This window comes from Nelusetta ayraudi, unplaced genomic scaffold, assembly GCF_046127955.1.
Source record: "Nelusetta ayraudi isolate G7.1 ecotype Tasmania unplaced genomic scaffold, CSIRO-AGI_Nayr_v1 ptg000026l, whole genome shotgun sequence".
Classification (NCBI taxonomy): domain Eukaryota; kingdom Metazoa; phylum Chordata; class Actinopteri; order Tetraodontiformes; family Monacanthidae; genus Nelusetta; species Nelusetta ayraudi.
Window position 1 is genome coordinate 3847126 of NW_027466076.1, and position 22804 is coordinate 3869929.

A 22804-nucleotide genomic window follows, 5' to 3' on the forward strand; every position below is an offset into this window, starting at 1 on the left:
CACTTTCAGTTCCCCGTCAGAAGCCTCCAGGGGGCGAAGCAATTAATGCATTTTAATGAGGCGCTAATATAAGACAGTCAGCTGACCTGGTTGGATCAGAACTGGGCTCAACCAGGAGACACACAAACTTCTGCAAGGACCCACCTGTGTGTGTGTGTGTGTGTGTGTGTGTGTGTGTGTGTGTGTGTGTGTGTGTGTGTGTGTGTGTGTGTGTGTGTGTGTGTGTGTGTGTGTGTGTGTGTGTGTGTGTGTGCCGATGGAACCCGAATCAATCCACAGGTCCCTTCTGACCACCCTCCCCCTCCACCAGTGACCACCACCGAAACAACCAGCCCTCTGTGATGTCACAAAGGGCACTGACGCCTCTCCCAAGTTAGGCCACGCCCCCCAGCAGAAGACCTGGAGCAGGAAGTTCGAGACGTTTCTTCCCTCAAGGCCCCTCACAGCCTGTCCTACTTTACACACACGGGCACAGTAAGGATGCTGCCCCCTGCTGGCCGAGCTGTGCCACACAGGACGTGTGAGCAGCAGCGGAAGCTGTAACTCATCACAAAGCTGCTGAAACAGAATGACGCCCTCCAGCGGTGAAGTCGACGCACTGCCGTCATTATATTATCCTGCAGTGACACTGAGACGCCACTAGGGGGCCTCCTAACACACAGAGAATGACAAACTTGATTCCACTGTCAGGCGTCAATAAAAGGCAGAATGCTAAAACTTTTGGGCACTGAAGGTCATGTGATGTCATGGTCACCTCAAGTTGTCCTCTCCAATCAGAAAAAGATGTGCTGCTGCTTTAGAACTGCTTCATCTATTCCATATAGATGTGAATAGTTGATTTTTCCTGTCTTTCTTACTTTATAAATAGTTCATTTAATTTAAGTTATTTCTCTTTTTAATTCATATAATTTTTATTCTCTATTGCACATCTACATGTTGCAGAAATTATGTAAATTTCCCCCAATGTGGGATAAATACCGGTGGTTTAAAAAAAACTACAGGCAACTCTAATTCTAATGTAGCCTAGCGCCCCCTGTCTTCAGGCCAGCTCCTGTGGGGCTCCATGGACGAGATGTAGAATCTTGTTGGCCGAACTCAGGCCAGACATGGTCACGCTGCTCAGGCTCCTTCGACCTCCAGCTGCCGCTGCTGCTGCGGGAGCTTTGTGGCTGCAGCCCCTCCGTCCTGTGATCTTCTGCTGCTCTCTGTGTCTGATCACGCCGCACTGCAGAGTGCTCGGCTGGTTAGCGGCGTGCGGCAATGTAACATGGAAAGAGTATTTCCGCCGGTCAACTCACAATGTCCTGTTTTATCGCGTAATTCACAGTTAAGTGACATTTATTCTGTCCAGCAGGGGGCGACTGGAGGATCGGAGAACGCCTGGGAGACTCTCCTTGACTTCCCCCTTCAAGATTAAAAGATGCACTGTAAATACACATACCAAAAAGAGGAGTGCACGTTCAATTCAAGACCGCACTCATTACAATATTTTCTATTCTATGTGCATGTATATATTATATGTATACCCCCAAAATAGGGCGAGTGACACCAATGCTGTCCAATACCTGGGAAGAACGTGAGTAAGGAGGATCAGAGAACATCGCAAAAACTCTGCCTTCACCGGCGACACGTGACACGAGGAGACGAAAAGAAAAGCGGGCGTGATGAATAAATTAAACCACATGTGGCAGTGGAGCTCCCTGCAGCACCTCCTACCTACTGACCACGGCAGTGCAGCGTACAGATTTGAGGTGGGTATATATGTTTACCGTGTGCAACCTCAACCAGCAGACGGCGCTCTTGTCGTACAAATAATAGTGCCTCTCTGTTCTGAAAGTTCCATTGAGCCACCAGTAGAGGGCAGAATTCACTTTCCTCATTCATGTGAGGAACCTGAAAACTGACAAACCAGCACTTGGAAGGTTTTAAAATATAAATCAATTAATATATAAAATAAAATAAAAATATTAATATAAAATAATATATGATGATATGATTATGACTACTTCTTCTACTGGTAATAATAATAACAATAACAATAAAAAATGACATCACCGGGATTGGCTGACTGCTGTCTGCTCAGCAGCATCACCAACTGGATACATGACCTCGCTGCTCATTGGTCCAGACAGTCAGAATGAAGCGACACAGCCAGGTTGTGTGTGTGTGTGTGTGTGTGTGTGTGTGTGTGTGTGTGTGTGTGTGTGTGTGTGTGTGTGTGTGTGTGTGTGTGTGTGTTCAAGTTGAGTTGAGCAGCAGAAAGCAGGAAGTTCAATCGAGCCCCTTACTCGCTCCTCCAGTTTTATCTGCTGCTCCCTGTCTGCACCACCGGGTGGCAGCGTGCTGTGCTTCCTCCTCCCTCACTTCTTGTTTATCTCGACTCTGCAGGTGGCAGCAGGAACTCCGCTGATGTTGCAGCTGTGATACGGTGCTTGCACACGCGTGTGTGTGTGTGTGTGTGTGTTACACATGACGAGACTGATGTGACTGTGTGGGCGGTGCTAACGGAGAGTCTCTCAGCAGTGTGTTTAGAACCTGCCATCTGTGATGTCACAGAGGGCACGTATGCCTCTCTCACACACACACACGCAAGGAAATTTCCAGTCTGTTCATTTCACATCATATAACCTTCGCTTGGTCGCTTCCATTGTCGTATATTACGGTAGAGTTTTTATCCAATCATATGTCAGCTAGCCTGTGTTGTCAGGGTCCATGAAATCTGCCTCAGGCCAGCAGAGTCGACACTGCAGGTTCCTCGTTGGTCTCTCATACGAATCAGTGACAATGTGCAGTTTATCAGAGAAGTTTGGACAGTGACGCGTGAATGCGAAAAAAGTGTTTCCGTGACATTTTTGCGATAAACCGCCATATCGATACTTTTTCGCGATGTTTGAGAGGTTTTTCAAAGTTCAGGTGTTTCCATTACCGTTTTTTAATTGCGATATTTAGGTTTTGCGCTATTCTAGGGCTGCTGGAAACGCAGCTAGTGTCACATTGAGAGTCATTTGAGGTGTATGAATTCAGGGTGCGCTAAGTATTGTTTAGTAGTAGTAAATATGACGTCGCTGATGGCCTAGGTGTGGAATGCACGGCCCGCCACTCTATGTATACATATATACTATGAGTGCTGCATGTTGTACTCCTCAGCGGATATTTGATGCCACGCTCTGCTGCAGTACTGCTCCTCCACCGCCAGGGGGCGCTGGCTCTCAACACTGCGTTCAAGGACGACGTTAACGACTTTGCCAGCATTAAACGGCTGTTTGGTTCCTGTAGTCCAGCTGCCAAAATGTGACATCATGGACATTAATTCACCTCCTTGAAGATGCTCGACATTCCCAGACGGAGAAACAATGTTTCTCGTCGTCAGTGTGTTCGACCTCCACCGCGTTCGACCCGCTCGCCGTCGCTAGTGACTCATCCGCTGGTGAAACGATAGCCCCAGTCTGACTGCTGGTCCGCTCCCACAATACTCTTCTGGCTTGGTTGGGGGAGGGGAGCTGCAGCGGCGGCAAGGTGAAGGAAGGTGAAGATTAGACCGTCCACACACACACACACACACACACACACGCAGCAATGGAGCTGATGCTCAGTGGGTTCTGCTGGTGAAAACTGGGACCAGTGAGCTAAAAGAAGCTGAGCCTGATGTTTGTCCACAGCTGCTGCTGCTGCTGCTTGTGGTGGTCTTGCTGGTGGCAGCTCCACCTGCCCACTCCTTCATCTCCCACAAATCCCCCACCCCCACCCCACCATAGTGGAGACGGTGGCCATGTGATCAGTGCCCCATTTGCTCTTCAGGTCAATACATCACAACTGAGGACAGAGAACAATGGGGGCAAGAGGGGCGTTCCCGCTACCAGGACTGAATGACAATTAGCCGCTACCGCCTCCCACCAGTAGGGGGATATAATGACTCGTCACTTGCACAGGACGGACAGACATGAGACGTTGTGTTCAGCCACCCTGTGGAGAAATGATGCACCGGGTAACATTTATCGGGGAAGACTGGCCCCACCACACACACACACACACGCTGTGTGTGAAGGTCGTTGTCACATTAACATTCAGAAGGTGAAGCTTAGTTTGCAGCTTCCTGCTTCATTCCTCCTCGACTGACCACTTTTATTTATCCTCTCAAAGTCAGAAAGATCAAACTGATCGATGCTCCGATCGCTGATCAACACTGACTGATCGCAACATGGATTGCCGTAGTGCGAAAGCACGCGATGGAACATAAACATGCCTATGATGACGATGACGATGATGATGATGATGACAGTGATGGAGATGGTGATGATCATCATGATAATGATCATTATGATGCTGAAGAACATGAGGATAGTGATGGTGAGGCTGATGATGACGAAGATGGTGATGATGATCATTATCATCGTGATGCTGAAGAACACGATGGTGATGGTGAGGGTCTTCCTCCAAGAACTCAACCTTCAGGAAACAATCTGTGAAATGGCAAAAGTTTAGGTCATGGCAGCAGCAGAGGAAACACAGAGTCACTCTCAGTCTCTGCGAGCTTCCCAGACAGGCTGTAGTTGAGCGGTGATTCACTCTGCAGCCAGCAGAGGGAGTGGCAGAGACTGTAGGATTGATCACGTCCATCAGCGGCTCACTCTCCAATAAGTGCGTTTGTGAATTCGCACTGATCCTTCCTGTGTGCTTCCTACTGCTAGCGCTGCTAGGACGGCGAGCACGGCGCTAGGTCACTGCCGTTCCTGCTGGGCTCATCTACAGTCGGTCCACACCTCCGTCCTCCAGTCCTCCTGCAGCAGCTGCTATTATTTACTGTTTAATGGCCTCCAGTGTGACACCAGCACAGCACAGCACAGCCTTATTTATTGATTCCCATTCCCGCTGTCCCCCAGAGTGTGTGTGTGTGTGTGTGTGTGTGTGTGTGTGTGTGTGTGTGTGTGTGTGTGTGTGTGTGTGTGTGTGTAAGCACATACTAAAAGACATAAAGCCCAAGGGCGTGGTGCAGATTAAAGTGTCTGCGTGGGATTGATCTGCTTGATGTTTCAAGGCTAATGGTCGTTACCTGGTGTGTGTGTGTACATGTGTGTGTGCGTGCTCTATGATTGACTGCTCATCAATCCGTCTGCGCAGTGTGAGTTAACAGATGTTCATTAGTATTGGGACAGTGCTGACATCGACTCCTGCCAATTGGAGGGACCTGGGCGGTGGAGTCGACGCAGCTGATTGGCCCGTTTGTCGGCTGAATGGAAGCAGGTGAGCCCTTTTCTTTTGGAGGGGGTCGTTTCTGGGAGATTTTTATTTATTTATTTATTTTTTTAACTTTCTGTAGAGGAAGTGAAGGTGAGCGGGTTTCCTGAATGGAGCCTCACTTGCTCTTCCTCTGATGACCAGCAGGGGGCGGTTGTAAACATGTGATGAACGAGGTAATGTCCCGCACTTGGTTTAAAAAAACCAAAAAAACAACCCAAACATGATTAATTGGGTCGACCTACAACAGTTTGTGTGTGTGTGTGTGTGTGACAGAGAGAGAGAGAGAGAGAGAGAGAGAGAAAGTGAGAGAGAGACAGAGAGAGAGAGAGAGAGAGAGAGAGAGAGAAAGTGAGAGAGAGAGAGAGAGAGGGAGAAAAGAGGGAGAGAGGGAGTGAGAAAGAGACTGTAGTGATGGAGGACTTGGCGGAGATGATGTGAACTCAGAAGCCGCTCGGTGCGTCGAGACGACGTCGATGACGTCAGCGGTGATGCCGCTAAGCTCCGCCCCCCACCAACCGACGAGCGGTCCGACCGGAGCTGGCAGAAGCAGCGCTCCCTCCCTCCTCCCTCTGAAGGACGGAGGTGCGTTCGTTCGGTGCGCCTGTCCGTCCTCTCTGTGATCCGGTTCTGTGAGCTGGTTCGTCTTTCGAAATTCGGATCCCGGTTCGTCCCGGCCGCTGGGATGAGCCGCCCCGCCGCTGCTGGCGCCCCCTGCATGTCAGCATGGGAACCGCCGCGTCCAGACGGAGGAGCCTGAGGAGCGATGCCATCTCCTCCTCCAGCTCCTCCTCCTCCGTCTCCTCCTCCATCTCCTCCGTGGCGGCCAAAGTCAGGTGAGCAACCCCCAGACGCGCGCGTCCGACTAGCTCGTGAGTTCGACGTGGCCGCGCGCGACCACTTTGCGCGAGGAAACACACAAAAGCAGATTGTGTAACCAAAGTCATGCGGAGGCTGCGGGACGAACGCACGCACGGGCGCACGCACGCACGCGCGCCGCAGCGGCGACGAACTCGGGCTCGCGTCACCCCCTCGATTCCGTGCACGCGCGTGCTCGTCCGTGCCCAATGCTTTTTTTTTTTAATCGCGCACGTGCGCACGTGCAGGCGTCGCACCTGAGACTACAGTCAATGAATGACCTTCACACTCGGGCTGTGACGTCACTGCCCCGTGGTTCCCCCCCCAACCTCCTCTTCCGGGGCCTTTTGGAGGCTCGAGCTTTGATTGACAGGTTGCAGTTTTTTTGTGTTTTTTTTAACCCGACTATTGCAGCAGGTGGCGCTCTACATGTGGGTGAGCTGCTGCTGCTGCATGTTGATGGTCTGGATGTGTGAGAGAGGCGTCATCAGCAACACACACACATACACAGACACACACACACACGCACACACACACACACGCCACTAACTAGTCATGTCCCAGTAATTAGACGGGGCCCACAGCTGTTGACCCTCCTCACTTTACGCAGCTTTGACTTCATGTTTCATGAGTGTGACTGATGTGGCAGCACTCTTTGTTTCGTAAACTACGCTGAGACCATTGTGATAGACCATCGCCAGACTGTCGCCCCCTAATGGTGGCTCTGTGTGGCTCATGTTGAGATGTCTAGTTTGTTCATATCTGGTCTGTCTATACACCGTTCATACTGTTTATACCCATACATACCTGTACATACTTGAATTTGCCACCTGCTGTTCCTCTAATGACCACCAGGGGTGGTTGTAAATATGTTAACGCAGTAATGTCTCACACTTGGTCAAAAAAAACAAAACCCAACATGATTAATTGGGTCGAACCTACAATAGTGTATGCGTGTGTGTCATGCTAATTAGTCACGCTAACTAATCGTGCTATCTCATCAGTCAGCTGACCCGGTTCACCTGGGTCGCAGTGATTAGACGGGGCCCACAGCTGTTGACCCTCTTCACTTTATGGAGCTTTGACTTAATGTTTTATGAGTGTGATTTTGGGAGCTACACTGAGACGATTGTAACGGAACCTTGCCCCCTAGTGGCGGCTCTGTGTCAGGCGCTGCCTATGTTGAGATTCTCCACCAGATGATTAAACTCTCGGCCGGATTGTAGCCACTTTGTGATGGAAGTGAAGCCGTCCCCAGCTCTTTTTGCTGAGTCATGTCAGAGTTTCTCCAGCTGGGGTTAAAACAATGCAAACAACAAATCCCATCATGCCTTGCAGCGTCATTCCAACACACAGAGGCTTTCCTTCTTACAATCTGGAAGAGGCACTTTCACTGTGTTCTCAAAGTGCAAGTGCAGCCGGAGTGTGTGACTCATGAATGTGCATGGACCACACACACACACATACACACACACACACATAGTTCATGTCGATGGGGGATTGAAAGATGAAAGGGTTCTAATTTACAGATGATGCAAATGAAGCATTCTGTGTGTGTGTGTGTGTGTGTGTGTGTGTGTGGAGACAGGTGCAGCCAGCTTTGATGTTCTGAAGGTTGTTTAGTGGCGTCATCATTGGGTTCTTAGCAAAACAGTTTCTGTGCTTTTGTTTATGGACAGAATTTAACAATGAGACTTGGATCAATTATATATACTGTATGTATGTATGTGTGTATATATACACGTATATGCTGTATGTGCATTACAAGGAAACGTATAAAGAGGAACCTCACACAAATCAAGGTTTGTGGTGAAGCTGAGGCGCGGGCAGAAGGATGAAGCTGAATTCTTACTTTCTTCTTGTTTGTTACGAATGAAATTATTCTGAAATTAATTTCACTCTACAATGAAAATTGAGTGATTTCTGCCCATGAGGAGCCAATCAGCTGGCTGTGCTGGCTGTGCTCTGACCACTCCCACAATCTGACGGCTACTTCCTGTCTGCGTCCCGCAGAGCAGCGCGAGCCTTCGGAGAGCTTCTGTCCCAAACGCACCTCGAGAGCAGGAAGGGATCAGGTCAGTGGCCACGCCCACCCACCACACAGGTTAGGTATAGGTTTCTATTGGTCAAATATTGAGCCATAGCAGCCCCCCAAACACAAACACTCACTAGCTGCGTTTCCATTACTGCTCACTGCTACTTACTTGCTTATGCGCTTCACACGATTCAGTGGAAATACCTGCAAATCGCAAATTTCAGAAATTTCGCTTTATTTTGCGAAAAACTGTCATGGAAGCGCAGCTACTGACACACACTCACACACACACAGAGCTGAAGTTGTGTTGTTCTGTTGTCGTCCCAGCTCACCTGCTGTGTGAGTCACTTGTTGGTCCGGACTTGGAGTCGCCGCACAACAACAACAACAACCACCTGCAGCAGCATCAGGTGCAGCAGCAGCAGCAGCAGCAGAGCTCCGCCCTCCCGCCGCCGCCCGCCGTTGTGAAGCGTACCGAGGCCCCGCCCCTTCCCATCAGCAGCCGAGCGCCGCCGCAGCTGTCGCTAGAGCGCAGCTTCTCGGCAGAGGAAGAGCAGCAGAGGCAGCGGGCGCCGCGCCCCCTGCTGCCCGCCCGTGTCTACACCATCACCGGCCAGCAGGGGGAGCTGATGAGCGGCCGAGGCAGCAGGGAGAGCGTGGAGCTGGACGTGCTGAAGGAGAGGTCATGCGGAGGTGGAGGGCGGGCAGGTGGAGCCAGGGGCGGCCTCAGCCCCTCCCCCTCCTCTCCCTCCTCCCCCTCCTCGTCCTCCCCCCACACCGCCACTACCGCGGGTCACCACCAGGGTGGCGGCCGCGCCTCCTCCAGCCACCACCACGGCAACCACCACCACCACCACCACCTGCCCCCCCAGGCCCCTCCGCTGCAGGCCTCGGTCAGCGCCCACAACATCCGCAGCTGGGGGGCCGAGGGCGGGGGGAGGGGCGAGGCCGACAGCAGTGGCGGCGGCGCCCCCTCCAGGAGCCAAGGATCCCTGGACCTGGAGAGCACCAGCAGGGAGGCAGGTGAGTCTGGGGGTGGGGCTAGACCTAAAGAGGGTGGGGCTGGACCTACAGTGGGTGGGGATAGACCTAGAGTTGGTGAAGCTAGCTCGCCTCCCTAAGATAATGTTAGCAACACTAGAGAACCAGGAGAGAAGCCACACCCCTAGTGAAACCAATACCAGTAATGCCAATACAATACTAGTAATACCAGTACTATTAATACCAGTAGCAGTTTTGTTGGCGTTTGATCCTTGAATCTTTCCTGCAGATGAAACAAACTGGTTCCCCAAAGAAAATATGTTCAGCTTTCAAACAGCCACAACGACTATGCAGGCGTGAGTACACACACACACACACACACACACACGCAGGATGATGGTGGTGATGATGATGATGTCGATGAGTTTCATGTGAGTCTCTTCACTGGTTTTCACTCTTTCCATTCCCTCGTGCTGCCAACCAACTTCAACAGGATCTCGTGAGTATCTCCAACCTGCTGCTGGTGTGTTTGTGTGTGTGTGTGTGTGTGTGTGTCTCTGTGTGTGTGTGTCTGTGTGCGCCTGTGAGTGTGAGTGTGAGTGTTGGAAGTCATTCTGTCACATGGAGGTGACATTTACATAAGGTCAACAAGTCCAGAATTCAAACACACAACGACTGAATGACTTGAAGAGAGTTGTTTTTGTTGTTGTTGTTGTTGTTGTTGTTGTTGTTGTTGTTGTTTTGAACCGCTGACAGGTCGTCATTTTGTCGCTTGTGTTTAGTGGATGTTTGGACGTGTGTTTACATCCTAACTGTATCTCCATGGCAACAGCTCAGATCTCTCTCTCTCTCTCTCTCTCCCTCTCTCCACCAACCAGAAACTTCCGGAAGCATCTCCGGATGGTTGGCAGCCGACGGATGAAAGCGCAGAGTGAGTCTGACTGTGTGTGAGAGTGGGAGTGTGAGTGTTAGTGTTAGGAATGCAACAGTCCAGTTTTTTTCAGGATGCATCACGGTTTCTGGGCTGCAGTGACGCTACGGTTTCGATGTCTTAATACAAAACTACTCTGACTCGCAAGGGCAATATTGAATTGTGGAAATATCTTGTATCAAACAAACATAAAACCACACAGATTAAATATAAACATAAAGTTCACAACTATCCTATAAAAATAAACAACATTATTGTGTGTGTGTGTGTGTGTGTGTGTGTGTGTGTGTGTGTTCTCCACCTCCATCTTCACTCTTTGAATGTTTTCTTTGCTTCCTTTCTGCTCCTCGTCCACCATCACTTCCTGTCTCCTCCCCCCCAATGTCTCCTCCCACTTCCTCTCTCCTCCCCCTGGTCGTCTCTTCCTGACCTGGTCTGAAGGTGGAGACCTGCAGGCCTCCTCTGCTCCCGCTGAAGAAGGAGGTGCAGAAGATCTGGGCTGGGAGGAGGAGAAGGAGCTGGAGCGGTTGGCGTGCGAAGGCGACGACTTTGTTCCTCCCAAGATCATGGTGAGCAACATTTGATTCCCATGATGCCCTGCAGCAGTGGCGTGATCCACAGGTGACCGACCCCTGGTGGCTGGCTGAGGTATAGCGCCACCACTTTGACCGTCCATTGATTGACAAGCTAGCGCCACCCACAGGTCACATGTCACATGGGGAACTTGTGGACTTAAGCCTTGTGAATACAAACTTTTGACCCCTTTGACCTTTGACCCTCCCCAGCTGATCTCCTCCAAGGTTCCCAAGGCGGAGTACGTTCCCACCATCATCCGGAGGGACGACCCGTCCATCATCCCCATCCTCTACGTGAGTGGAGGCAGGCAGACAGACAGACAGACAGACAGACAGGCACACAGACAGACAGACAGACAGACAGACTGACTGACTGAAGCTCACAGCTGCTTCTTCTTCTCCCACAGGACCATGAACATGCCACCTTTGATGACATTTTGGGTGAGTGAATGAAAGTTAGGTGCCGCTGGTGATGACAGAAAACTTTGATGTGACATATTTTTATATGTATATTTAATATATTTCAAATGTTATATTCAAAATATAAATTTTAATATGTCACTCACACTCCTCACTTCCTCTCCCTTTTTTTCATCTCAGAGGAAATTGAGAAAAAACTGGCGGCCTACAGAAAAGGGAGCAAGTTTTGGAGGATGTTGATCTTCTGCCAGGTAGGTTGTCCAGGTGCTGACGTCCACCGTGGAAGGTGGAGGGTTGTGACAGCGTATGTGTTTTTGTATGTGTGTGTGTGTGTCAGGGAGGACCGGGCCACCTTTATCTCCTCAAGAACAAGGTGGCAACATTTGCCAAGGTGGAGAAGGAGGAAGACATGAGCCAGTGAGCAGATCAGGTCCAGCAGAAGATCCTCCCGCTGGTGATGAATGGGGAAACTGAGAACTTGTGTCCTGCTGCAGGTTCTGGAGGAGACTCAGCCGCTTCATGAGCAAAATCAACCCCGAGCCCAACCTGATCCACATTATGGGATGTTACGTCCAGGGGAACCCCAACGGGGAGAAGGTGAGACGCTGCACTTTTGCCCAGACCTCCAGACCTCCAGGCTCAGCTTCAGCTTCATCTCTGCTCTCCTCCAACAGCTCTTCCAGAAGCTCAAAAACCTGATGAGGCCTTTTTCTGTGGAGTTTGAGTCGCCGCTGGAGCTCTCAGCTCAGGGTGGGTCGTCCAGCAGCTCCTGCAGTCAATCAATCAATCAATCAATCAATCAATCAATCAATCAATCAATCAAGTCAAATTTGTGCAGCACTAAATCACATCCAAAGGCGTCTCCAAGTTATTTTGCACAATCAGAGGAAAAACCAACTATTCCTCCAGAGCAGCAGGTGGCGACAGTGGTCAGGAAAAACTTCCCTTTAGGAAGAAACCTGAAACAGATCCAGACTCCGTAGGTCCTCGTCTGCTCTTCTGCTTTGACCTTTAGGTTGGGGTGAAATACAAAATATGTTGTTTTTTTGTTTGTGTAAAGAGGAATTCTGCCAATAATCTGAACAAGTCTTTGGCTTCAGTTGTTCAGTTTGCAAACCAGCTTCTCTAAGTGTGAGAAGATTTTTTCCCCGAAGATCCAGTAAGAGGAGCAGACCAACACGACACTGCTTTGTGTGACGTTATTGTTGCTCTGGGGTTTTTCTTTCTCTTATCTCGATGGACTTCTCTTACAAACTAAGTTCGCTAAGTTTGCAAAGTCCGCTGGTCGAGATAAAACCATCGTCGTTGTGGTGGCCACTAGGGGGCAATGTCTCACTTCCACATTATCATCGTCCAATGTCGTTAACAGAAGCTGCTTTTTCCTTACAGTTTTTCGCAAAATAAAAGCAAAATTTTAAAATTTCGACAAAGTACAATTGCGATTTGCAGGCGTTTCCATTGAATAGTGTGAAGCGCATAAGCTGTAATTCTCATGAAATCTCGTCCTGCGAGACCCCACTTTGAGGAGGATGAAGGTACAAAATTTCTTGGATAAATCTGCATTGCGATGTTGTTTACTGTGAAGAATGCTTGTTATATTTTTCTCTTTGATTACTTATAAAAAAAAATATTCCATCTCCTCCTCCATCCAAACCTAACACACCATTTTCACTTGAAGTGAACTGGTCACGCGACCCCATAGTCACGTAGGGTGACGTGAAAATGCGAGAAAAGTGTTTCCATGACACTTTTGCCATATACCTCTATATTGATCCGTCTGAGTAACCACTTCATGAGAGCGTCAAAACACTTTAGCGATATTTGAGAGGTTTTTCCAAGTTAAAGTGTTTACCATTACAAGTTTTATATTGCGATATTTAGGTTTTGCGCAATTCTAGGGTAATGGAAATGCAGCCAAAGAAACAGAGTGAATGGAGGTCAAAGGGTTTTGAGTTTTGAGTGTTTTGGGCTGTTTTTCTGTCTGAGGAAGCGACTGACTGAGAGCTTCTCCCTCCAGGCAAAGAGATGATTGAGCTCTACTTCGACTTCCGCCTCTACCGCCTCTGGAAGACTCGCCAGCACTCCAAACTTGTGGACTACGAGGATTTTTTGTGACGCACAATTGGTGAGGAAGATGACCGTCGTCCAGTCGTCCAGGCCCGAACTCAAACTGTCCTACCTGCTTCCGTCCAGCAGAAGGAGCCATGCCTCTGCTCCGAGGAGCAGGGGCAATGCTGGACAGGAAGTAGCGAAAGGAAGTGGACAAAGACCGCAGGGCCACGCCCACACAACATCCCCAGCCCCTCCCCCGGCCTCCCCGACATGTAGAAAAGAACATGGTGTCGTCATGTAGTCTGGTTGTGTGTTGGACCATCAAATGTCAGTGTGTAGAAATATATCATAGATCTAGAGTAGCATAGATCTAGAGTAGCATAGATCTCACCATGCAGTTAATCTTCCATCAATATCTCAGGTTTTAGCCATGAAGTGACGAGTCTGTTCTAGTCGTCATTGCTGGAATGAATGAACAACAACAACAACAACAACAACAACAACAACAACAACAACAGTGTCTTCAGTCTCACGCCATCAGAACGTCGACCACGTTTCATTCTTGTTTCTCTTGTCGCGTCACATGACCAATGATGTCACATGGTGTCAGGAGGGTGTGGCCACCTGCACTGTGGGCGTGTCTATATTCCGAGAGCTCAAAGGTCATCAAAGAGGAGTCGGAGGAGGAAGCATCAGGAAGGACAAAGTGTCATTCAAGCCGCCGTTAGCATTGACATCACATCCTGTCTGAAGTGAAGCTCCTCCCTCTTCCTCTCATCTTCCTCTTCCTCTGCCTGCTTCAGGAACTTCAGCTCAGATTGTTTTCTGCAAAAAGATCTCAATTAAAGGTTGAAATGCAGCTGCTTGTTTCCTCGCGTCGTCTTTTCACCTTCTGGTCAGTGACGCTGCAGTGTTGCACAGCGACCACTATGGATCAGTGTTTCCCAACCACCCTCTCTCTCCTGTCTAAAGCGCTGCTCGCTCGCCCACTGGACTGTGGCTCACAGTGAGAAACTTTGTGTTTGGAGGGTTTTTTCTTTTTGATTTTTATTCCTCTGTAAATGTTTCATGTGTTTCATTTCTGCGTCTGAACTAATATTAAAAGATCCGATGTTATTATTTCATCCAGTTTGACTCCCTGAGTTTTTCATCTCCACCAACCAGACATCAGTCTCAAGGAACTAGTAGCTATGAAGACAGCGCCACCTGCTGCTCCCAGGTGAGAAAAAAGACACAATAGCGGTTGACATGATGTCATCTGACCTTTAGGTGACCTTCAGGTGGGGAGACGTCCAGGTGTCCCGGCTCTTCCTGTTACGAAAACCTCCTTTCTGTTACCCACAATTCCTCCAGGTTTCCGTGCTGCTTCTTTACAGCCTTAAAGGTTTTCCTATTTTCTCTAAAATTGGAAATTATGTTTTTGTTTGATTTTTTTTCATCAATTTGTTGTCATATAAGGGAAATTAGTGTGGAATTCCGTCATGATCAAAGTCTAAATAATGGTGTCATTAAAATGAAATATAAAAATAAAAGACGTGCAGAACAATGATGTAAGTAGCAAGCTAACCCGATAACGCAGGTCAAAGGGTTTTGAGTTTTGGGCTGATTTTCGGAGTGACTGACTGAGAATTTCTCCCTCCAGACAAAGATATGATGGAGCTCTATGTTGACGTTGTCGTGATGTGTCGACGATTTTTATATATACGTTTTTTTGTTTTTTTTTAAAATGTGAAATAAACAACGTCATATCTGTGAACAAAAACAATTTTGCTCTGTGAGCAAAATTTTGAAGAGTCGGTGCCCCGCGTTTCCGGTCCACCATTGGTCAGTCTCGGTGCCAATCAAACCCAGTCTCCTTACCGATTGGCGGAGGTTTTTTTTTCGTGCGCTCGCTTATACACTGGAAACTGTGCGTTGGTTGGGGCTGAGGCTTCTTTAAGCGGCTCCGCCCTGCTGCGCTGTAAGGGTACAACGCACCAAGCACATCCTCCCTGCGGTCCGTCAGCCGGCGGAAGTGTCTGCTACCTTTAGCCGCTGCTCCTAGCTCTGCCAGAGCTCCGTGTTCGTTGGGGTCCTGTTTCCAGTTTTTGTCGTTAATGTTCAGTCAGTCAGTCAGTTTACGGCACGTCGCACAGAAGCTTTTACCTAACACGTTGGTTTGCAGCTCTCAAAGAGTTCAAACCCTTGGACCGCTAAACTTTATGTTTTGACTGAGTGGGCGAAGCGCACACATGACGTCATTACACCGCGACCACGCTGGTGTTTGCTTCCGATCAGAATTGTCGATGAATGCGGTTTGAATCGTCCAGGATGGAGCGTCCCGAAGACTCCGCACGCGTGGTGGGAGTCAGTGTGTGTGACTCCGCCCCGCTGCTGTGGCGGGTGGAGGACCTCCGCTCTGTCAGGCGCCGCGGCCTTGTGGGGGCGCTGCTGGGCTCCCTGCCCCGCAGCCCCCGGCAGAACTGCAGGATGGGCCGCCCGCTGCTGCTGCTGCCGGAGGAGGAGAGGCTGCTGGGGGAGTCGCGCACCGCCGCCGCCGCTCTGCCCGCCCCCCGCCAGGTAAGACAAGGAAAGGCAAGGTAGCTTTATTTAGTGTAGTTTAAGCTTAAGCTTATGTTACCTACTCTTTTTACATATCCTGTAAGCATCTAGTTTTTTAATAGTCCACACAAAAACAAAGTTGGCTTTTGACCCCCATAGACTTGTATGGCATTAGGGTTAGCGTTAAGGCTGAAATTAGGGTTAGGGTTATGCTTAAGGCTGAAATTAGGGTTAGGGTTTCAGGGTTCCTCACGCACTAGGAGCCCCAAATTTGGCATGGGTGCTTCTTTAGGGATCCTGATGACAAAGCAAGTGGTCCCACGTCTCTAGGACAAAGTTGAACTTTGACCCTCATAGACTTGTATGGCATTAGGGTTAGCGTTAAGGCTGAAATTAGGGTTAGGGTTACGCTTAAGGCTGAAATTAGGGTTAGGGTTTCGGGGTTCCTCACACACTAGAAGCCCCAAATTTGGCATGTGCGCTTCTTTAGGGATCCTGATGAGAAAGCAAGTGCCACCATGTCTCAAGGACAAAGTTGACCTTTGACTTGCATGGCATTAGGGTTACACTTAAGGCTGAAATTAGGGTTGGGGCTTCGGTGTTCCTCACGTGCTAGAAGCCCAAAAATTGGCGTGGGCGCTTCTTGAGGGATCCTGATGATAAAGCAAGTGGCCCCACGTCTCTAGAATAAAGTTGACCTTTTACCCTTAGACTTGCATGGCATTAGGGTTAGCGTTAAGGCTGAAATTAGGGTCAGGGTTACGCTTAAGGCTGAAATTAGGGTTAGGGTTAGCGTTAAGGCTGAAATTAGGGTTAGGGTTTCGGGGTTCCTCACGCACTAGAAGCCCCAAATTTGGCATGTGCTCTTCTTTAGGGATCCTGATGAGAAAGCAAGTGCCACCATGTCTCAAGGACAAAGTTGACCTTTGACCCTGATAGACTTGCATGGCATTAGGGTAAGCGTTAAGGCTGATCTGATTTTAGGGTTAGGGTTACGCTAAAGGCTGAAATTAGTGTTAGGGTTTCGATGTTCCTCACATGCAAGAGGCTTATTCCATTTGTGTGCAGCATAGCAGCTAAATGCTACTTCACCATGTTTGGTTTGAACTCTGGGCTCCACCATCTGACCTGAGTCGACAGACCTCAGAGTCCTACTGGGTTTACATCCCATTGGCGTTTCACCTGCTTCACCACAGCAGAGTTCGCCTGCCTCCCACCTCCTGAACGACTCGCTGTCTGCCAGCAGGACGGCGCTCAGCTGGAGCTGCGGGTGCGGCGACACGAGGAGGAGCAGCAGAGGAGCTTTGAGGAGCAGAGCGTCCTGGCGCTGGAGGATCGCAAGTCGTCGCTGCTGTGCGCCATGACGTCACCAGACACAGGTGACCGTCTTGATTGATTAATTGATTGATCGTAGTCGTCGCGCTGCTGCTCCAACTTCTGGAATTTTTGGATGGATTTATTGAGAATAGATAGATCGATAGATAGATAGATGTCCTTTAGCGATCTACACTACACTGTTGCAGCACCAAAAACAGTACAAAAAATAAACTTTAAAGTACTTACAGTAGTTACAAAAACACGCAAATCAATCTATGTACAACAAACAACCAGAGCAGATGTGCAGTTTTTCGCTCCTGATGCACTTCCTGGTGTTTCACTGTTCTGGGTCCAAGTGCCTAGACTACAGTGGCGTCCCAGAATGCATTGCTGCGCCTTTTCTCTATTTTTTCTGACCTATCTGTGACTGTGGCCCTGGTCCCTCTCAGGTTCACCTCCTGAAGCCGGAGCCATGGATGAGTCCCTGCAGCGCCGCCTAGAGGATCTGGACCGCAGCTTCGTCTTTCCACGCTCAGCACTGGGGGTCCAGCTGAGCACGGCGAGGGCGGGGCTTAGCTACTGTCCCGAGGCTCGGGCCTTCCTGCAGGCCGAGTGGCCAATCAGAGGAGGACAGAACGGACTGAGCCGTGACACCAAGTACCAGGTGTTCAGAGACCTGAGGGGGCGGGGCTTCTGCCTGACCTCAGCGGGGAAGTTCGGAGGAGACTTCCTGGTTTACCCAGGTGAGCGTGTGTTCACTGGCCCCTCCCTTCACCCCTATTGGTCAGTGTCCATTCAGAAGAACAGGCTCCCACTCTCTCTCTCTCTCGCCCTCAGGTGACCCTCTGCGCTTCCACGCCCACTTCATCGCTGTGTGCCTGGCGGCGGACGAGGCTGTGGGCCTGCTGGACGTCCTGGCTGTGGCCCGGCTGGGTTCCAACGTGAAGAAGACAGTGCTGCTCTGCTCGCCGGCAGAAGACGGGGCGGTGACGTACACGTCGCTACAGTGGAGCGGGATGGTGTGACAACACGGAGAGGTGCTGCCCCCTACTGGTTCATGAACAATAGCAGAGAACAGAGAGAGAGAGAGAGCACAGAGTCCTTGTTCCCCCGTTGGGAGCCAATGTTGTGAAACACCAAGTTTTTTATCTTTCTTTGCGGTAATTATTTTTCTTTTTTGTTTTTTCAATGATTTGATGTGTTTTGAGTTTTAGATTTCCAACGTGGAGGTAGGTGGGTTTTTGTTTTGGACAATACCGCTGCCAGCCACCAGGTGGCAGATGTGTGTTTATTTCCGTGGATCTGATGCTGATCCATTAAAAAGACTCGTCACAAACAAGGAAACTGTCTGATTTATTCTCAAACAACAGCAAGAAAAACATCACCCAAACCAAATCTGTCGCAACACCCTCAGTCTCCTCCGGGTGGCGCTGCTCCTGGCTGACAGGTCCAGTTGCGGTGCTGCAAGTCAGTGGAGTGGCGTCGTGTTGTTCCAGGTCACAGAGGCTCCGGCCCACTTGGTCCTGATGGTCATCTCCAGCGAGGCCAGCCTCTCCTCTGGGTCTGCCTCTGTGGACACTGCCTCCCGGTGGTGGGAGCGGGTATCTGCAGCCACACACACACACACACACACACAGTCGCCAGGCTTCCCAGGCAGCAGGGGGCGACGTGGGCCACGTACAGCAGCGGTCGCTCACCCACGGTCAGCTGGGCCGCTTGGCCGTCGTAGCAGCACAGCTGAAAGACGAGTTCCGTCCTCCAGTCGGACAGCAGCGAGCGCTTGGTGCAGAACGCCACCCAGTGGCGGCCATTGGTACTGCAGAGCCACACTGGGTAGTGGGGGGTCTTCAGCATGCTGCCCACCTGCGTGCACACACACCCACACACACACACACACACCAGCAGGTCCCTTCCTACTGCTGAAACAGTACTGCTGAAATCGCTACTGATTGGTCGCTGGCTTCCGACTCCGACCCCAGTGCGACGCAGACTCACCGCGGGCAGCGTCCGTCTCTCCGTCTGCTCGCGGCTCCAGTGGAGGTAGCCGACGTCGCTGCGAGACAGGACGCCCTGCAGGGGGCGCTGCAGTGGCCGGCCGTCCTCCCTGCAGTGCCTGGTGCCGTTGAAGGTGTTGGGGGAAGCTCGGCCCGTCAGCAGGAGGAGGAGGAGAGCCTGCAGACCAGCAGCGGAGGAGGGTGTGGGTGCGGAGGGGGTAAAAACATGGAAGGAGGCGGGGCTAGGATAGGTGTTGGGGTGTTGAGGCTCTCTCACCTGGCCACACCTACAGGTGTGCTGACTGCTGCAGAGCAGGTGGGAGGTGCTGGAGTCCAGGTCCCCCTTCAGTCTGCGGTGGAGTCATCAGGTTAGACTGGGAGGAGCGCCTGTAGGGGGCAGTGTAGTGGAGGCCTGTTACCTGGTGACGGTGCGGGAGCAGATGAGGCTGTAGAGGAAGAGGATGACGCCGTGGCTTCCCTCCTGAGTGAACTGAGACAGAGCAGGTGAGGGTGAGGTTGGTGGTTGAGATGTAGCGAGATGTTCCAGAGGTTTGTGGCTCTACTGACACTCTGGATGTGGTCCAGGAGGAACTTCTGCACCTCCTCCTTCTGGCTGAAGGTGAACAGCTGCAACTGAGAGATTGTCCGCAGCTTTAGGCTGCTTCGAGACGACTGATTGGATCGGCGTTAGAGGTGGGCGGTACCTTCTCTGTGAAGTTGTCCAGCTTGTAGTCCAGGTGAGGCGTGATGCAGTAATCTTCACTGACCAGGGTGACGGTGGCACCGAGCTCCTGGCCGGCCAACCAGAGAGAGTCGGACAAGGCCGCCGCCAGCACTGAGTCCTGGTCCTTCTGGTCCAGTGTGGTCAGACTGGAGGAGCAGCAGGAGAGAGCACGTCAGTGGAGGCCCCGTTCTGGGATAAAAAGACAGGAGCAGCAGGTGGAGATGAAGACCTTCTCTCACCTCTGAAGGCCTGCTGAGTTGCTTGGTCGGATGAACAGCAGATGTTTGAGGATTCGAGCCTGGATGACCATCTGGATGGCACCAGCCCCACCCTTGAACACACACACACACACACACACACACACACCACAGACCTGAGCAGGTGAGCTCCGCCTCGGGGTTCGTTTACACAAAGGTTTGTTTCTCTGAAAACAGGAAAATATTTTCTCGTTTCGGCCTTGCGTTTCCGCCAATCCAGTGTTTTCACCGAAACGGCACATTTTCGAAAACGCTCCCCAGGGTGGACAAGTTTGAAAACGCCACCCTGCCCGGCTTCGTGTAAACGCTGAAACCAATCACCCCCTTTTTTTTCGCAAAATAAAAGCGATATTTCTCAAATTTCGACAAAGTACAATTGCGATTTGCAGGTGTCTCCACTGAACGCCGTGAAGCTCCACCGTCTCCGTCCAAACGGGAACATTCTTGAAGACGGCTTTGTGTAGACGCATTTTTTCTTTTTCCGAGAGCGTTTCCGAAAATCATTGGTTTTAAAAAATGCCATCTCGGCGGTGACAGGTGTGACCTCAGACCTTGTCCACCTGCAGAGCGTAGGACAGCGGCGAACGGGGCTCCCGGAACTGGAAGACCGACCTTCTCCAGTCGTAGCCGAAGACGTGGAAGTTTCCACCAAACAGGACGTTCCTCACACCCTGCACACACACATGCACACACACACACCTTAGTGATTTAGTACTCGAGATTGGTCTTGGTCTGAAGACCAGTCTCAAGGCCACCAGGTCTTGGTCTTGTCTTGGTCTCCATACTTTCTAGTCCTGATAATGTCTTGGTCTTGGTTGGTGCGGTCTTGACTTCAACACTAACACACAAACACACACAGTCCTCCCTCAGTCACTCTCTCTCTCACCTCCACCAGCTCCGGGGTGACTGGGGCCCCGCCCACTCCTCGGCCAATGGCGAGCCTCCGGGGGATGGGACAAGCTTGTGGGAGGAGCCTGATGGACGGTCCCTCCCCCTCCTCCTCTTCCACCAGTCTCTGAGGAGAACAGGACACGTCCTCCGTTAACTTCCTGTTGCAGTGACATCATCAGCAGCTGCTGGAACTGCAGTGTGACATCATCAATCACTGCAGTGACAACTTCTTCTTCTGTGGTGCTGGCGACGGTGAGGTCACAATGTCATGTGATTCGGTCACAACAGAGAGACCCTGAATACTGCTGTGTGTATGTGTGTGTGTGTGTGTGTGTGTGTGTGTGTTATATTATCATGCATTTGTTATATTCTGTGCCTGAGTGCAGTAGAGCGTAATGACCAGCAGAGGGAGCCGTGCAGGTCATTTAATCCACACAACTGATTCATTCTGATTTATGAACAGACACTGTGACGTCAGCAGTTGAGTTACTTACTATCCCACACGGTGACTTTAGCCTGCAGAGACAGACAATCAATCAATCAATCAATCAATCAGTCAGTCACAAAAAGTTAAAGTGTGTTGATGAAACAGAGAAAACCTGCCTCATGTTCTCCAGGTGAGAAACCTGGACCAGGATCTGCTGTAGCTCCACATCCACCTGAACACACGCACACACACACACACACCGGGTGTAAACAAGTATTCCCCAACAGAGGAAGCTGCCAGTCAACAATGTGATAGATACATTTAGCAAAACACACACACACACACACACACACACACACATGCACACATGCACACACACACCTCCTGCTGTGAGCTCATCCCTTGTCTCAGTTCCAGGAGTGAAGATTAGAAACGACGCTGAGCTGCAGCATCACAACAGAAAAAAACACAACAATGGAACTACAACTTCTCAAGCACAACACAACTTCTAACACAACTTCTAAAACATAGCTCTAATATCCAACAGTAGCTGGATGGTGACACGTCTTTTTCAGTTTTTAAAGAAAATACGACTACTACTACTACTAATATTATATATATTATTAATATTAATGATAATAATAATAATAATAATAATCTTTTGAATTAAATCCAGTTTGTGAAAACAGGACTACCTTCTAGAGCTTCACGGAAAATATCTGAGTTATTATTTTTTGCAAAATTTACGCAACTATGAGAAGATGAAAAAATGTGAAGAACAATCAACACCATCGGTTTTGGTTGAGTTTGAGCAGATAAACGCCTGAAGAGGGGAGATCTTACCTTCTTATCTGCAGCTGCTCAGAGTGACTCCCAGCTGAGCGTCTCTCTACCCCCCCGTCGCTCTCTCTCTCACGCACACGCACACACACACGCACACGCACACACACACGCACACACACACACACACACACACACTGACTATTCATAAATCACAAAGACAAGACAACAATAACTGAACAAATGATAACTGGTGCTGAAAAATCGATCTCACTGCATCACAAACACCAGAGGATCAATAATTCTCATGAAGCTCAGCCAACAGTTTGGTGACGTCGCTTCTCTTCCTCCAGAAACCTGAATCTCAGCGGCGCCACGGAGAGCCGCGTGACACACACACACACACACACACACACACACACACACACAAACAAACACCCACACACAAAAACATACACAGTCAGACACACACACAAACAAACACCCACACAGACACACACACACAAACACACACACACACACACACACGCACACACGCACACACCATCCGGAAGGATTAGCCCCCCCACCTCCAGCTGTCCTCAGGTGGGGGTGGGGGGGGGCGTCTCGGTTTCCCGCCACCTTTTCTTCGTGCGGCCCGCCGCCTCTCCTGCCTCGGGCCCAGTTTCTCTAATTGGCCCAGTGGAGCAGCTCCAGCCGCTTCCAACAAAACCTTCTGCCTCCTGCGCCTGCAGCTCCTCCGCAGCTCAGCCAGGGGGGGTCGGCGGGCTGCCAGGAGCCAACCGG

The 22804-nt window shown here is 50.4% G+C and overlaps 3 protein-coding genes across 4 annotated transcripts; 2 read left to right on the forward strand and 1 right to left on the reverse strand.

Annotated features, from left to right (window-relative positions):
* Window positions 1–37: 37 nt before the first annotated feature.
* nsmfa (NMDA receptor synaptonuclear signaling and neuronal migration factor a) lies at window positions 38–14215 on the forward strand. Its single transcript, XM_076029152.1, has 14 exons — window positions 38–6071; window positions 8107–8168; window positions 8456–9151; window positions 9399–9465; window positions 9603–9608; window positions 9988–10040; window positions 10482–10609; window positions 10826–10909; window positions 11023–11056; window positions 11216–11286; window positions 11373–11452; window positions 11530–11632; window positions 11710–11785; window positions 13053–14215. The coding sequence occupies exons 1-14, from the start codon at window positions 5962–5964 to the stop codon at window positions 13148–13150; spliced, it is 1668 nt and encodes a 555-aa protein (XP_075885267.1). The 5' UTR covers window positions 38–5961; the 3' UTR covers window positions 13151–14215.
* An 854-nt stretch (window positions 14216–15069) lies between these two features.
* Window positions 15070–18268, forward strand: tsen34 (TSEN34 tRNA splicing endonuclease subunit). Of its 2 annotated transcripts, none has more exons than XM_076029153.1 (4): window positions 15070–15646; window positions 16872–17007; window positions 17395–17688; window positions 17783–18268. In XM_076029153.1, the coding sequence occupies exons 1-4, from the start codon at window positions 15377–15379 to the stop codon at window positions 17968–17970; spliced, it is 888 nt and encodes a 295-aa protein (XP_075885268.1). In that variant the 5' UTR covers window positions 15070–15376; the 3' UTR covers window positions 17971–18268. The 2 variants fall into 2 exon arrangements, with proteins under 2 accessions (XP_075885268.1, XP_075885270.1); XM_076029155.1 differs by having other exon boundaries at window positions 15071–15646; window positions 16875–17007.
* On the reverse strand, window positions 18113–21637 carry mindy4b (MINDY family member 4B). Its single transcript, XM_076028582.1, has 12 exons — window positions 21620–21637; window positions 21415–21470; window positions 20807–20969; window positions 20472–20591; window positions 19903–19994; window positions 19644–19809; window positions 19507–19572; window positions 19359–19429; window positions 19217–19289; window positions 18941–19117; window positions 18643–18808; window positions 18113–18550 (listed from the first exon to the last, which is right to left on the reverse strand). The coding sequence occupies exons 1-12, from the start codon at window positions 21635–21637 to the stop codon at window positions 18414–18416; spliced, it is 1305 nt and encodes a 434-aa protein (XP_075884697.1). The 3' UTR covers window positions 18113–18413.
* Between the last annotated feature and the right edge of the window lie 1167 nt (window positions 21638–22804).

Coding starts and splice junctions, on each gene's coding strand:
- tsen34 (XM_076029153.1), top strand. CDS start 15,377: ATGCGGTTTGAATCGTCCAGGATGGAGCGTCCCGAAGACTCCGCACGC. Junction 15,647..16,871: donor CTCTGCCCGCCCCCCGCCAG/GTAAGACAAGGA, acceptor GCTGTCTGCCAG/CAGGACGGCGCTCAGCTGGA. Junction 17,008..17,394: donor CATGACGTCACCAGACACAG/GTGACCGTCTTG, acceptor GGTCCCTCTCAG/GTTCACCTCCTGAAGCCGGA.
- nsmfa (XM_076029152.1), top strand. CDS start 5,962: ATGGGAACCGCCGCGTCCAGACGGAGGAGCCTGAGGAGCGATGCCATC. Junction 10,610..10,825: donor TTGTTCCTCCCAAGATCATG/GTGAGCAACATT, acceptor GACCCTCCCCAG/CTGATCTCCTCCAAGGTTCC. Junction 11,786..13,052: donor GCTGGAGCTCTCAGCTCAGG/GTGGGTCGTCCA, acceptor TTCTCCCTCCAG/GCAAAGAGATGATTGAGCTC.
- mindy4b (XM_076028582.1), bottom strand. Junction 19,995..20,471: donor ACGCTCTGCAGGTGGACAAG/GTCTGAGGTCAC, acceptor TGTGTGTTCAAG/GGTGGGGCTGGTGCCATCCA. Junction 19,430..19,506: donor TCCTGGACCACATCCAGAGT/GTCAGTAGAGCC, acceptor GCTCTGTCTCAG/TTCACTCAGGAGGGAAGCCA.